The sequence below is a fragment of the Phascolarctos cinereus genome, unplaced genomic scaffold (genome assembly GCF_003287225.1).
Source record: "Phascolarctos cinereus isolate Bilbo 61053 unplaced genomic scaffold, phaCin_HiC Scaffold_726;HRSCAF=1367, whole genome shotgun sequence".
Classification (NCBI taxonomy): domain Eukaryota; kingdom Metazoa; phylum Chordata; class Mammalia; order Diprotodontia; family Phascolarctidae; genus Phascolarctos; species Phascolarctos cinereus.
In genome coordinates, this window is record NW_027556098.1 from 64,263,517 (window position 1) to 64,278,294 (window position 14,778).

Genomic DNA, 14,778 nt, shown 5'->3' on the forward strand with positions numbered 1-14,778 from the left:
GGAAACTACCATTTGCTTAAAGATATAGCAAACAATAAAACAATACCAACATATGCCAAATGACATGACATCTAAATTCATAAAGATAAACTAAATTCCAAATAGACATAGATAATTATAGGATGCAGTAATTAATAGGAGAATTTTATGTTCTCAGATCTGAATAATAAAAGATAAAATGATAATTAAAAAAGTGAAAAATAAAAACTTTATAGAAATAAGTAGAAACTTTAGTTGAAAAACTTAATGGCACTTCTGAATGGGAACATTAAAGATTATTAAATTAAACATTAAAACATACCTCTTAGCACCATGGGGTGCTTTTAAAAAAAAGACTGTGCTAGGTAGGGCACAAAGAAACAATTAAATAACATTAAAAAGCAGAAATATAATAGTGTATGAATTACTTGGGGCAAGCAGTAATTTTAATATGGTTTCACTTTGTGACAGTAATAGTCTGCATGTGTATGTGCTTCCATTGACATTAGGATGACTCAGAATATCTGACCTTGACCAGATGAAACTGATTAAGCTGGTTTCTTTACCTTTAATTCTCTATTAATTCAGTGCTAGATTTCATTCCATAAACACATTTAATTGATCCCTTTTGTTAAGTTTTAATTCTGGGTTTTTTAAAGAATAGCTATTGCTCCAAGGAAATGTGTAAAAGTTATAGCTCTTTAAGAGCACACTTCAATTTTTGGAGATATTGCAGCAGCTATTGGTGTATAGAAGTTAAGCATTTCAAAGATCATTCAAACCCATGATGAAATAATAACAGTTCCACTGAAGAGCAAAGGAAAGTGTAATCAAAAGTGGAAAACTGCCAAGAATTTACAGAGGATTGCATTAAAATAGCCTACTTAAATCCTTAGAAAATAAGCAAAAAACCATCAGAAGTACCTGACAGCTGAAAGAATTGTTATTGATTCCTCTGCAGTGTGGAGTGGGCTTCTTGAAGTTGAAATAACATCAGGGAAAACAGTTAAACAAAAAAAGAGCTGTTTACTGGCTATGAAGAAAAAAATACTTGTCATGAGCAAGATAATACAAAGTCTTAAATATTAGGAAGTATAATTTTTACTGATGAAACAAATGTTTTCATTCAAGGCTGTACTAGAACCATTGTCAAGAGTCTGGGTGAGCTAGTAAGATCTGAGCATCTTGATGAGACTGCAAAACACCCACCACTAAAAATATTTGACAGTCTTTATTTCCAATGTTCCTGAAAGTCTTGGTCCTATTTAAGGAATGATGAACTCTGTTAAATATATTAATATGCAGAGAAGCAGAATTGTTCTGAAATTAGAGAAATTCCCAAATGGAAATGGAATACTGTAACATTACCTTACATTGTATCAGACATCACAAAAAATAAATTCTTCCAAGAGAACAAGCTTCAGTCCTCTGAGAACTCATCTAATTTAAACCCCATTGAAAACCCATGGGTTGTAATGAAGGCTGGTCTTAGAAAAAGGACTAATCATTATATGTTTAATATCCATTGTGAAAAAATAATTCAAGAGTGTGTGTCCAAGTCTTGTGAACTCAATGTCAAGTCGTGTTGAATAAATGATTTTTTTACAAAAAAAGTATACATTAAAACTTTTTAAAGATGTAAAAATCTTTAAGGTTTTCATAGTCTATCAGTAAATTTAATTATTTTCCTTTGTTCTAATTAATTTGCACAGCCATTGTTACTACATACATCCTTTATAGAGCAAAACATAATAAAAATAGTAATAAAAAGAGGGAATACAATCAAAATATACATACTTAGATCAAGAAAATAATGAGAACTTGAACTGTGAGGGAGTAAGAAAACAAATCAGAGAAACATTAACTGTGAAAGAAAATGAGGAAGATGAGGCATCATACCAAAATTTCTGAGATGTAACTAAAGCAGTTCTCAGAGGAAAAATTCAAACTTTCTTCCCTTCCGATGCCTCATATAGTATAAAAGTGATCTGGGTTCTTAAAGGATATGACAATGGAAGGTAAGATCTGCTTCTAGCCATGCTGGCTTTGAGCATGGCCCTAGTAACAGACTTAAGCCTGTTTTCTGAGGACCAATCAAGCTAAGTATGGAAAGATAAATTGCCAAAAGGCTGGCCACATGATGAAGACTCTTTTTGGGTCACAGCAACTAAAGAAATGAAAATATGAGGTGATCCTCATTCTTCGATAGATCCTTTCCATTTTTCCAATGCTAGTGGTCAGAATAGTGGGGAAAGAGGCAGAGGTCACTAAGAATCACAAAGTTTTTAGACCATCAATCAATGTAATTTGACTTTTAGTACTCTAAATGTACCCTAGTTCAAAACCTTGAAACATATGTTAACAAAATAGGAAAAAAATAGTATTAATAAATAGAGAATGCAATTTAAAAACTAGAAAACAAATAAGCATACCCCAAAATAAGCTAATATTATCTTTAACTTCATCAGAAATAACAGTGTTGAATAAGACCTCAAAGTCCACCTAATTCAATTGTGAGTCCACTTTCTAACATATCCAAATATGTAATTGTGCTGTAGCTTTTGCTTTAAGAATTCTAGTTTGAGAGAGCCCTAGGAAGCCCCACTCTCTGTTTGGACAGCTCTAATTGTTGGGAATTTTTTCCTTACATTCCACCCTGACCTTAACCTAGGAAAAGAAAGTCTAAGACTTGACTCGATTTGATTTTAAGAGGAAATATGATAAAAAGCACAGAAAATCATGAAATACTAGAACTGAGAAGCACCTTTTGAAGTTTCATAGGGAATGTGTTTATTTCCCTTTTACTTTTCAGAGCAGTTATATATGAGTTGTAGGCAATTGTGAAAGCACTTAAGCAACAGGATGAAAATCTCAAGTTAATAAATTCTCAGTTATCTGCTTGTGTGTTAACAGTAAAAATCTTAAATCTCTGGCCGCTTTGAAACCCCATGTAATTCTCAAGTTACCAACCTCAACTGTTCAGAACAATACCAACTAGTTTTAATATTGATCTAAGTAAATATAATTATAAAAGTAAGCTTGTTGCCAGAAAATGAGATAACATACCAAAGTGAAGAACAAATGATCTTGGGTTTATCTGATTGATACATTAAGTTATTCAAGCCAAGTCTTTCCTTTATTAGTGTGGTTGATTGAGAGTTAATTATATTTATTGAACTAGTCTATGTCATTTTTATCAATGCAACTTGTGGCATCACATTCTTTTTATAGCAAATATTTTTATTCATTTCAGACACATATGATCAGCCTGAATCCCACTGATCAATCTTTAAGATTGTCACCAATTCAAAAACAAAAGGTAAAGTACTAAGAGCTATTTAATGATGGTACTTTTCGACATCTATTTAGAAAATGAACATTTTTCTTTACTGGTTTCTTGGAAGATTTCAACAAAAAATAGGTAACTATTTACCTATGTTTCAGAACATAGGAAAAAAAGTTTGCTTCAATATGTACTATTCAACATAGGATACATTTATATTTTGAAATTATATTGGCTGTTTAGTACCTTTGCTATTTAGGATTGTTGTCTTTTTTTTTTTTTTGGCCATGACAACATGACTATAAGGCAGTAAGATGACGTTGTAACATTTCATGGCATAGTTGCTCTGTGACCATGGGAAAAATTAGTTGACTTTTGTAAGGCTTATTTATAAAATGGGTATAACACTTGCACAGTGTTGTGAGGAAAACTCTTTGTAAATCTTAAAGCTCTTTATATAAATGTGAATATTTTTTGTTGTTATATTGACTTAAGTGACTTTGGATATCATTTTATCTGTCTATATCCGCATTTTCTCATCTATATGATAGAATTGGGCTAGATCAGATATTTTTCAGTTGCTAGTCAGTGGTCTAGTACTGTTCCTCAGTGAATTTTTATGAGTTCGTAAACTGTTTTTAATATCAAAGGTTCTTAATTCTTAAAACCTGTATGCTTAAAAAAGGTGATCCTTATTCTCTCTTTTTCTTGCTCTGCTCACCTCTGCTCCCTTGTGAGAGTTTGTATTATGACTGTGAAGGTCCCTGCTAGAGAATTTTAATATTTTACCAATCCACAGAATGGTTTGGATTGGGAAGTACTAACTAGAAAATCTTGTAAAACCTAGATGCTGTGATAATACTCAATTATTGCATTGTCAGAGTTCAATTTGAGCTGTGATTATGGGAATGTCCTTGGGAATATGATTTTTTAAAAGAAATAAATCTTTAAAGTTTACAAAGAGAAAGTATGTGGATTACCAAATTAGTGAATTAATGAGAAAAATTAAATGAGCACAAAACATGTCATAAACAATGAGGAAAGATATTATATGACTGTTAAAACATTGGAGGATGTTCTAATAATCTGTATTGTAGACATTTAACAATTAGAAGGGAAAGTGAGAGCTTAGATATAGAAAGCTTGTTTTCACTAACAAGTAATTGAAGAAATTATGAACTTTTATTATTAAAAGAAAGTAAAATCTTGCTAATTTGGAATGAAATATAGGAAATCTTTGTTATTCATCATGGATGTTTTGCTGAGGATCACATAAATGAAGAACTTGTGAATAGTAGAAAAGGAAGATTCCTTGAGCTGTCCACACCTTATCAGATATGATAGTATAGAAAGTAAGATGGGTCCCAAGTAAACCTCTGGTGTCTTTGTCACTGTGTCTACTCTCAGACTCTGGGACTCTCCTTATGTGTATGTGTGTGTGTGTGTGTGTGTGTGTGTGTGTGTGCGCGCGTGCACACGCGCATGTGTATCAGAGAGAAATAAGAGAGAAGCGAGGAAAAAATCTTTCCCATTTTGGATCATTTTTTAAAAAATAATTTATGAATTAATGGATTATGAATTATTAAAGTTAATATCATGGTATGAGCCTGTGATTTCATTGATATAGAAAGGCTTCCTGTTGAGGAAACTACCTCTTCCACTGCAGATCAGCAACTGTTCTGCTCTTTATAGTAGTTTCCAGGAGTTGCCTGGATCATTTGCAGGTTAAGTGACTTGCCCAGGGTCACAAGGCCAGTGTGTGTCAGAGGCAGACTTGTGTTTAGATTCTACCATCTCCAAGACAGGTTCTCTCCCTACTCCATTCTGCCTGTCATGTAAGGTGATTTAATTAAATAACCTGATCTATTATAGGATCATAGTTCTAAAGTGGGAAAAAACATCCAAGGTCATTTGTATCTTATCCAGCTCATTTTACAGTACAGGAAATTGAGGCCAAGGGAGATTAAGCAGTCTGTGCCAGGTCACACAGGCAATAAGTATCAGATCAAGGTGAAATTCGAACCTATGTCCTCTGACTCCCAAATCTGTGATCTTTCCATTGAACAACGTAAGAAGCTGCATCTTACAGTGGATTAAGAGACAGCTTTTGAATCAGAAATACCCGGGTTTAATTTGTTTGTCTGATGCATGATAGTTACATGACTATGGATGGGCAAGTCACCCCTCAGTGACTCAGGAATAATGTAAAGATTATGTTACAGATGAGTTTCATTTATGGAGGAAGTTTCCACACTGGGAATTCTCTAAACTGATGAAGTCATAAGTCTGACCCAAAAAAGAAATTCCCCACAATAAAACTAGTAAAGAGGGCCAGCTAAAACTTTTTAAGTGAGTAGAAAATTATGTACTGAAAGATAATTCATTTTTGTCTGCTATAATTTGAAAAAAATGATTCCATTTAAAACCTCCTTTGCCCTATGATATTTTCATTCCATTAAGTCATTATTCTTTTAAAAACAATTTATTTCTCCTTTTATGCTTTTATTCATTCTTTTCTTTTTAATTTTGTGCTTCCCATAGAATTGAAGAAAAATAAAAATATGAAACTGAAAAATGAGGAAGATGGAAAGATTAAAATATATCTCTTATGTAGTGTTCTAGATTTTCTGGTTCTTTTAAAAAACAGTCTGTAGATTCAGAATGTAAAAGAATAGATTCAGATTTAGAAGAACATCATTAGTGAGAAAACTGAAACAGTAAGAATGTAAAAATTGTTAAATAGGGACACAGGTACATCATAGTATATTAAAATGTGGTAAATTAGATCTACCACAAACTTAATGAGCACAGATTATGAAAATGGAGAAAAGAACTGTCTATTGAAATTTAAGATTTTTATTTTACTAGTCAAAAGCCTAAAAATATAAAACTAAGCAGAATCTTAGAGTAGATAAGCTATTTTTATCAATTTACAGAATCTTGAAACAACCAAGAAACAGAAGAAACTTGAATGTTATACTGAAAACAATTCTGAGACTGAATGTAAAAATGTTAGCGAAGTTGAAGAGATGTCAGAAACAAGCAAAGAGAGGCAGACACAGAATGAGTCTTTGGAGGAGGAGATGCTTATGAAGCAAGCAAAAGTAGCTAAATCACTTTCAGCTGAACCTATAAATAGTGACCCAGCCCTGTTTGTACCAAAAGCAAATCCTGTTGAAGAAATTTCAAAGAAGGAGACACTTAAAAGTGAAGATGAGTTAATAAATACTGGTGAGAGCTGTTGTCACAAAGTAGTGGAGGAGGAAAGTGACGAAGTAAATACTCTGAAGAATTTAGAAACAATAGAAATAGCTTCTGACAATGAAACAGAGCAAGACACAAGTCAGCAACTAGAAATAGAAAGTCTGAAGGATGAAGGAAAGGGAGGAGAGAATTTAGAAAATAATGATAATAAATCCTCTGATGGTCCACAGGAGCAAGACAAAAAGGAAGAACTTCCCCAGAATGAACATAGTGAGAGAAGTGAAATTAAAATTAAAGATGAAGAAAATGAAGGCTTTGTCGAAGAACTTACAAATGAGAAGCAAGATAAAAGCTCTGACAATGAAAAAGAATCTTTAGAAGAGTCAGAAAATAACAAGGAGGGTGAAAATGATAGTGAATGGAATGTAGTTGAGAATTTTAAGCAATTTCAGTCAAATAAGGAATGTTATAATGAAGGAAAGGCAAATATTGGAAAGATAGATGACCAGCTCTGTAATCTAGAAGGTGATGAGCAGGAGAATGAGGAACAGTCTGAAGAGAAAAAAATAGAAGTAAATGCCAGAGATGATGGTGGAGATGGCCAAGTGACAGAGACACAGGAAGGAGAAAAGATGGTAGAGGGAGGAGGGGAAGAGGAGGAAGAGGAACATGAAGAAGCTTTGGTTTCCTTAGATGAGAAAAATATGGCTGTAAATGAAGCAGAAGAAGAAGAATCAGAGCAAGAGACAGGTGAAGGAGAGGAAAATGCAGAGGTGAGTGAAGTAGAGGGAGATCAGTGGGGAACAGAAGAGGAAGATGAGCTGGAAACTACTGAGAGCAGAGATGAAAGAGTATTTGAGGAAGAGAGCCCTGAAGTCAACAAGGGACTCGAGTGGGGGAAGGAAGAGGAAGAAGAGGAGGAGGAGGAGGAGATAGATAAGCGAAAGATAGGAAGACTGGAAGAGGAAGAAGAGAAGAAGAGGAAGAGGGTTGGCAGGGAGAGGAAGAGGACTGGGATAAAAGAGGGGCAGAAGATAAATTTAAGGAAAATGAGGAAGAAGTAGGGGAAGAGGAGGATGAAGAGGCAGAGAAAGGAGAGGAGGAGGAGGTAGGAGAAGAGGAAGAGGTGGGAGAAGATGAAGAGGAGGTGGGGGAGGAGGAGGAAAAAGAGGTGGAGAAAGAGGAGCAGGAGGAGGAGATGGAGAAAGCTGAAGAGGAGGAGGTAGAGGAATCTGAGGAGGAGGAGGAGGCGGTAGAGGAAGCTGAGGAGGAAGGGGAAGGGGAAGAAGAGGGGGAATATGAAGGAGAAGAAGAAGAGGGGGATGATGAAAGGGGAGGTGAAAAAGAAGACCATGAAGAGGAGGGAAAGGGTGAAAGTGAGGAAGAGAAAAAGGTGAGTCAAATAAAAGGAACTATAAAATATGACAAACATAAAATATACCAAAGAAACTCTAGTACCAAGTCAGAGATGAAAGAAAGTAATATACAGCAGTCTAAAATGAAATCACAGTCAAAGCAACATTTAGTGAATGGGTTATCAGATTCAAAAACATTTTGGAATAATGTACTCCCTCATTACCTAACATTGAGATAATGGATTTGAAATTCTGATTTAATATTATAGTATTCTGCCAAACAAGTTCAAAATTTCAGGTTTTATTAACCACAATGGCAATTAAATGGATTGCATTATTATTATTGGTGCCAACTTGGAGCATTAGTAGATTTTTATCAATTAATTAGATAACTTGTAATATTAATCTTTTATGTAAACTTGTAACATAATATAAAGGTGGTATTAGGTAAGTAACTATCCTTAGTGAGAAATTTAGAAAATTGTTTCTAAAATGTCTAAGTATTTGCATATGTAAATTATAATAATTTAAAAGAGTATAACTTAAGGATTCAAAAAATTTTATAAATATCTGTGAAAGTCTAAACTCAACAAATTTAATACCATAGATTTCAATTTTAGACTTGCCTACCATGTTGATTGATCTTCTTAAAATATAAATTGTGACTATAACTTGATAACACATATAATATAAATTAAAACTATAACTGATAAGACAGGTTATAAAGAAACAGTGCCATCATTTTATTTTCTTACACATCTACATGTTTCCATTTTCTAAAATCCTTTAATTGTGTTTCTCTTATAAGAGTCATAGTTGCTTCACTCCTTAATAGTAAATCAATAAATCATCTTTAGAGTATACTTTTTCCATTGAAATGTAGATTAATTAGGATTTGTGTTCATTCACTTAGGGATATAATTTGCACCAATAAAATAAAAAATAATCCTCATTTTATGAATTTTAATACAAGTGTATAATACCTTTAAGAAATGGTTGACTTAGGAATAAATTTATTTGAATTGGTTATTTTCTGAGTAGTCACCAGACTGATTTGATTCCATACTTGATTTTTAAAAAATAATTTCTCTAAATGGTTAACATTTTAAAATAATATTAATTTTCCATGTATTATTGTTATTTTTAATTGGGCAGAGTAAAGTTCTTTTGCTCTTTTATCTTCTCTAGCTTTCCAAACATCTGTACTGTACGTCATTCTCTTTATTGTGTGTTTTCAATATGTTCTTTGTTGATCCTCCTATGTTCTTCATTTTTATCTGTTTTTCATTGGAATGTTTCAAATAAAATACTTGATTAAATTTGCATACTTAGTACTTTTTTAAGAAAAGGTTAATTTATATGTTCACTTTTAGGTATAAAGTGTACAAAATTATATTTATTTTTCCTTAGGTGAACCATTTGCTCCTAATTCTTTTTAGCATAATTTTTTCCTGTTTTTTCCATATTTTATCTGAGAGAAATTCTTTAATTAATAGGAATTGTTATAGAGAATGGGCTTCCTATGAACTTTGTGTAGTGCTTTCTGTGCATGAATCTTTAAAAATTAGGATAGAAGGAATATGTGAATAATAATATGGGAGAAAGATTAAGGGAAAAGCAAGATGACATTCCCAGAAGCAAAATTATCAATTTTGACTGTTATATGTACAAGAATCATTTCCATCTTATCTAAATTGAGTTGAAACAACCTATATAAGAAATTCTATAGCTATAGACCAGTTTATGTTTATCTGTATTTTGAATGTAACAACACATCGAACATTGAATTAACCATATCATGTGGTAGTTTTTAAAATAGTGTTACGCGCCATAATTATTGAATAAGATATCTGACAGATTTGAGCTGTATAAAAGGAAACCCACTAAATGAGTATGTAACTGAGTAGAGCTCATCCTCGGTTGGTAGAAGTGAATCTACACCAGCTTCCCTTTTGTTCATTTCCACCAAAATAGCTACAAACTAAATAATGAGTATTTACATGAGCAGAATTGTTGTAGGAAGATCACTGAGTCTGGAATATAATCTGAGCTTTGATTCCTAACTAATATAGTCACTTAATTTGTCCTAATTTCAGTTTTCTCATTTGTAAAATGGAGTTGGACAAGATTATTTCTAATGCCTCTTCTCGCTCTAATATATTATGATTCTTTAGGACAAGTAGTGTTAGTTTATCATTTGGTAAAGTGATTTTTAGAAAGTAGCATTTATTATTCCCCTGATACTAATCTTCAGTTTATTAACATTTCCCCTTCAGCCTTCCTTCTCCACCATTCTTAACCCTCTTTTATCCTTTCCTCCCTCAACTTGTCAGGTAAAAACAGTATATTTTTATTAAGCTCCTACTGTGTGTAAAGGACTGTACTAAGTACTAGGCATACAAAGAGAAGCAAAAGACATTCTCTGCTCTCAGGGAGCTCACTATCTGAAGAAGAAGACAAAAACAGCTATGTACAAGTAAACTATATACAGGATAAATTGGAGATGATATCAGAGGGAAGGCAATAACATTAAAGGAGATTGAGAAGGGCTTCTTGCAGAGGATGAAATTTTAGCTTAGATTTGAATGAAACAGAGGGAATCCAGGAGGCAGAGATGAGAAGGGAAAATAGTTCTCCCTGTCCAGGCATGGGACACAGACAGTGAAAATGTACAGTCTCTTGTATAAGGGACAGAAAGAGGGCAGTGTCACTAGATCACAGAGTTTATGGAGTTAGTTGGATAAGATGTAAGAAGACTGGAGAAGTGGGAGGGGGCCAGGTTGTGAAGGACTTTGAACACAAAACAGAGGATTTTATCTTTGATCCCAGAGGTAATAGAGAGCCATTAGAGTTTATTGAATGAGGGGGAGGTGACATGGTAAGGTCTTTGCATTAGGAAGATCACTTGGACAGTTGAGTGGAGGGGGGACTAGAAGAAGGGAGACCAACCAGAAGACTACTGCAATATTCCAGGCGCAAAATTTTGGGGGCCTGAACCAAAGTGGTAGCAGTGTTGGAGAAAAGAAGATGTGTGTAAGGGATGTTATAAAAATCAACTGGAGTTGGCAATAAATTGGATATAGGTACTGAAAGAAGGTGAGGATAACATCTAAGACAGTTGTGCACCTGGTGACTGGGAGGATGCTGGTGCCCTTGGAAAGGGGAGGAGGGAAAGATAACAAATTCAGTTTTGGAAATGTCAAAGGTGCCTCTCAACCTCTTTGAGATGTACAATGGGAAATTGTAAATGGGAGTCTAACGGTTAGAAGAGAGCATAAATAGATCTGAGGGTCATCAGCATAGCGGTGGTAATTGAATCCATGGTAGCTGATAATATCACTAAGTGAAATAGTATAGAGGTATAAAATAGGAGGAAAAAAGAAAGAAAATAAGATTATCCCAGGACATAGGCCTGGGATAATCTACTTTTAATCAGATATGACCTGGACAAAGAGCAATAGAGATTGAGCATAGGTCAGGAAAACCAGAATAAAATAATATCATGGAAATACTCTCTTTTCTCTAGGCAAGAGTGTATTAAGGAGAAGAGAGTGGTTGGCAGTGTCAGAAGGCAGTGGACAGGTCAAAAATGATGACTGTTGAGAAAAGGCCATTTAGATTTGGCTATTAAGAAATCATGGATACCACCTGTTTAATCTTAGTTAACTGAATTTGAATAATCAATCTTCCCATTTACCTAACCTATTAAGTTTTTATTGTATTTGGTCAATAATGAGTACCGTGGGAACTAGTAGTAATGTGACAGTGTATAGCAAGTACTGATTTACAGCTTCACCCTGAGGACTGTGTGACCAAGGATTTTAGGATAAGCCATGAAGAGGGGCTACAGAAGGCATCTACTCCTCAGCAGCAAGATTAGAGGTGAGTGAGGCTGGAAATATTTTAGATCAATAATATGTTGGTTTTCAGGACTACACCTACAGAATCAAAGTTCTCCCCATTATATATACAACTTAATTATGATGAGGAGATCTTTAATTTATAAGTATGGGTCTGAAAAACCAAACTTTTACCACAAGGAAGAGGTTTATGGATATTCCTTTCACGTAGTGAGAAAATGGGTATCTTGAAGAATTAATACAAAGCTGAGTAATGAGCCAGTTTTATAGATCACAATTCTGGCATATTGAGAAAAACGTAAAAATCTGGAGAAAATCCTAAATGTTGAAAAATACAGCTTATTATACACATACATACAGATACATACACATACACTATTTAAGTGGGAGAAATGCTTCTAAAAAATCTGTTATATAGCCATTTAATATAAGTATAAATATATACTATGTCATGAGAATAACTTTATGCTTGTTTTATTATTTGTCATTCTAGATAATATTGTGAATAATAAAAATATTAGTAGCTGTTATTAATGTAGTGCTTACTATGTTCTAGGCACTGTGCCTAAACGCTTTACAAATATCTTATTTGATTCTCATAACAAACCTGGGAGGTAGGAGCTATTATTATGAGGAAACTGGTGCAGATGGAGGTTAAGTAACTTGCCCAGGATCATAAATCTAATGAGTGTGTGAAGCCAGATTTGAACTCAGGTTTTCTGACTAAAAAGCTCTTATCAATGGATACGTGTTTATGCACTCATGCAATGTGTTTTCCTTTTTATAAACCAGTTGCTCCTTTCCACTGAGAAAAGCTATTGTTCCCATACCACCAGCTTCCTGAGAGATTACTGAAAAGTGATAGTGTAGTATTAGACAAGCTCTCTGTAGCTTAACAGAGCTGTTGCCCCGAGCACAGAGAACCCTCAGCCAATGCTGGAATTGCCATTTCTGTGTTCTCCTCTCACCTCACGCTTGTAGAAAGAAGTACCACAAGCAGGTGGTGACAAAGAATCTGCCTTTAAAATTTTAACTGCATGTTGTCTTATGGTAGCACAAAGTCCTAAATGCAGTTCCCATGGCATTTGTAGATCTGGTATAGGAATCCCCTGGAGAAGAACAATGGTAAAGCTTAAATGTATTGGATTTGGAGTCAGAGAACCCAGCCTTGCCACTTACTGGCTGTGTGCCCTGGGGCAAACCTCTTAACCTTTTGGGACTCAGCTTCCTCATTTTGAGGGGTTAGACTAGAAGACTTGTAAGATCCCTTCCAGCTCTAAATCTATAGTCCTATGGTCTAGGCCTATTGAACCTTATTTTTGTCTAAATATTGCATAGCAAAACTACAAAAGGAATAACGGTGAAAGTAGGCCTATTTAAAATGGCATTTCCCAAATACAGCAGAACCAAAAGTATAATAGAACCTCAGATAGCATGGATTCACATAACACAGAGTACATCATGTACCTCCAAACATACTAGTAAAAGCCTTACATTGCGAGGGTGATTTACCATATGAGGTAGGTGCTATGTAGGAAGAATAGCCTTCAAGACACCTAGAAATTCAAAGGAGACAAAATCCAGTGCAGGAGAAAACAGTTATATCCATGGCATCTAATTTTTATATGCATATGGCCAAAATATTGGTAACAAGTGAAAAATGAAATTATAGATCCTTATGGGTATCATTGAGACTTGGAATAGGATTTTGACTGGAATATAGCTCAAGAAAGTCAATACCTTGTTCAAAAGGATCAGGACAGGTAAAATAAGAGGAAGAATGGCATCATATATCAATAAGATCTACTCAAGAGGGGAAATAAGTTCAACAGAGGCAGAAAGGAGTCATGTTGTTGAAACGCCTATCAACAGGAGGAAATATATGTTTGGGAAGCAGTTCATAAGTCTAGCATGAAGCCATAGTACAGTAGTGATGGAGGACTTCAAATACCTGGAAAACTACTGAAATCACCTTTTGGCTAAGTGAAAAGTTAATTATTTGTTGGCTTGCCTTAATGACAGTTTTGTCCTTTAAAATGTAAAAGAAACAGTGAGGGGAATTGCTTTTTTGGACCCAGTCATTGCCGGTGTGGAAGAACTGGTTGCTGAAGGAAAAATGATGAGAATCTTGGTGAAGGAGGAGAAGTTACAACTCTATCTTAGAATTTATGATAGAGAAGGAAAAGAATGTTGGACATAGTCTGATGTATACCCTAGATTTACAGAGAGTTATGTGGCATGATGCAACTAATGCATAGGACTTGGATTCACAAAGACCTGGGCTTGAACCCTGCTTCAGATGGTTACTGAATTGTAGCTATACAATCAGGGTTCTTGCTTAACTCTGCCAATTCACTTTACTTATATGTAAAATGGGTATAATTGCATCTCACAGGGTTTTTGAGAGAGTCAAATAAAATGATAAATGTAAAGTGCTTTGCTTACCTTAAAGTGCTATATAATCGCCAACTATTATTTCAAAGACTTCAAAGAAATCATAGGTAGTATCCCATAAACTAAAATTCTTTATGGAAAATCACCTGATAAGCCCTTGAAAAGCTATCAGGAAAGAAATTCTGAACATATTAAGAAAAATAATTGCAATGAGGAGAAAATGAAAGACAGAAGGCTGGTCTGATGCTTCTTTATGCTAAGGAAAGTGATCTTAGGTCTAAAAAGAAGAGGTTTTAAATGACTAATAAAGAATTGTTATTCAGGATAATAGAGGTACCTGTCTGGCCTCCATTAATTTAGATCACCAGACCCTGACGAACTCCCAGCATACCAAAACAACTAGTAGATATGATTGCTTTTTTGAGGGGAGCTTTATCTGTTATATTTAAGAGCATGGAGAACTAGAGTGGTACAGGTTGGACTGGAGAAGAGAAAAATATCTTTTTTTTTTCAAAAAGAGGAAAAAAGAAATCTACAAAGTGTAGGTGAGTGAATTTGCCTTTGATTCCTTGGAAAATTATAAATTGAAGAATTAAGGAGATGGTTAGTGACTATTTAGAAAAGGCAGTGATCACAAAGAACCAGGGTGAATTTATCAAGAACGAGTCATATCAAATAATTTCCTTTTTTGATAGGGTTACTA

At 34.3% G+C, this 14,778-nt stretch overlaps 2 protein-coding genes across 4 annotated transcripts in view; both read left to right on the forward strand.

Annotated features, from left to right (window-relative positions):
• Positions 1-14,778, forward strand: part of RPGR (retinitis pigmentosa GTPase regulator) — an 89,541-nt gene that overhangs the window by 53,880 nt on the left and 20,883 nt on the right. For 2 of the 3 annotated variants that reach the window (XM_020979626.2, XM_020979627.2), the window contains exons 13-14: positions 3,233-3,298; positions 6,199-7,239. In XM_020979626.2, the coding sequence (XP_020835285.1) occupies positions 3,233-3,298; positions 6,199-7,239 (1,107 nt within the window). The remainder of the gene's footprint in view (positions 1-3,232; positions 3,299-6,198; positions 7,240-14,778) is intronic. The other variant, XM_020979628.2, reaches the window with a different exon arrangement.
• Positions 7,416-9,144, forward strand: LOC144454218 (uncharacterized; the record flags this gene model as incomplete). The annotated part of the gene is made up of 1 exon (XM_078145651.1): positions 7,416-9,144. A coding segment is annotated over one exon (645 nt), but the record flags the coding sequence as incomplete, so codon positions are not given.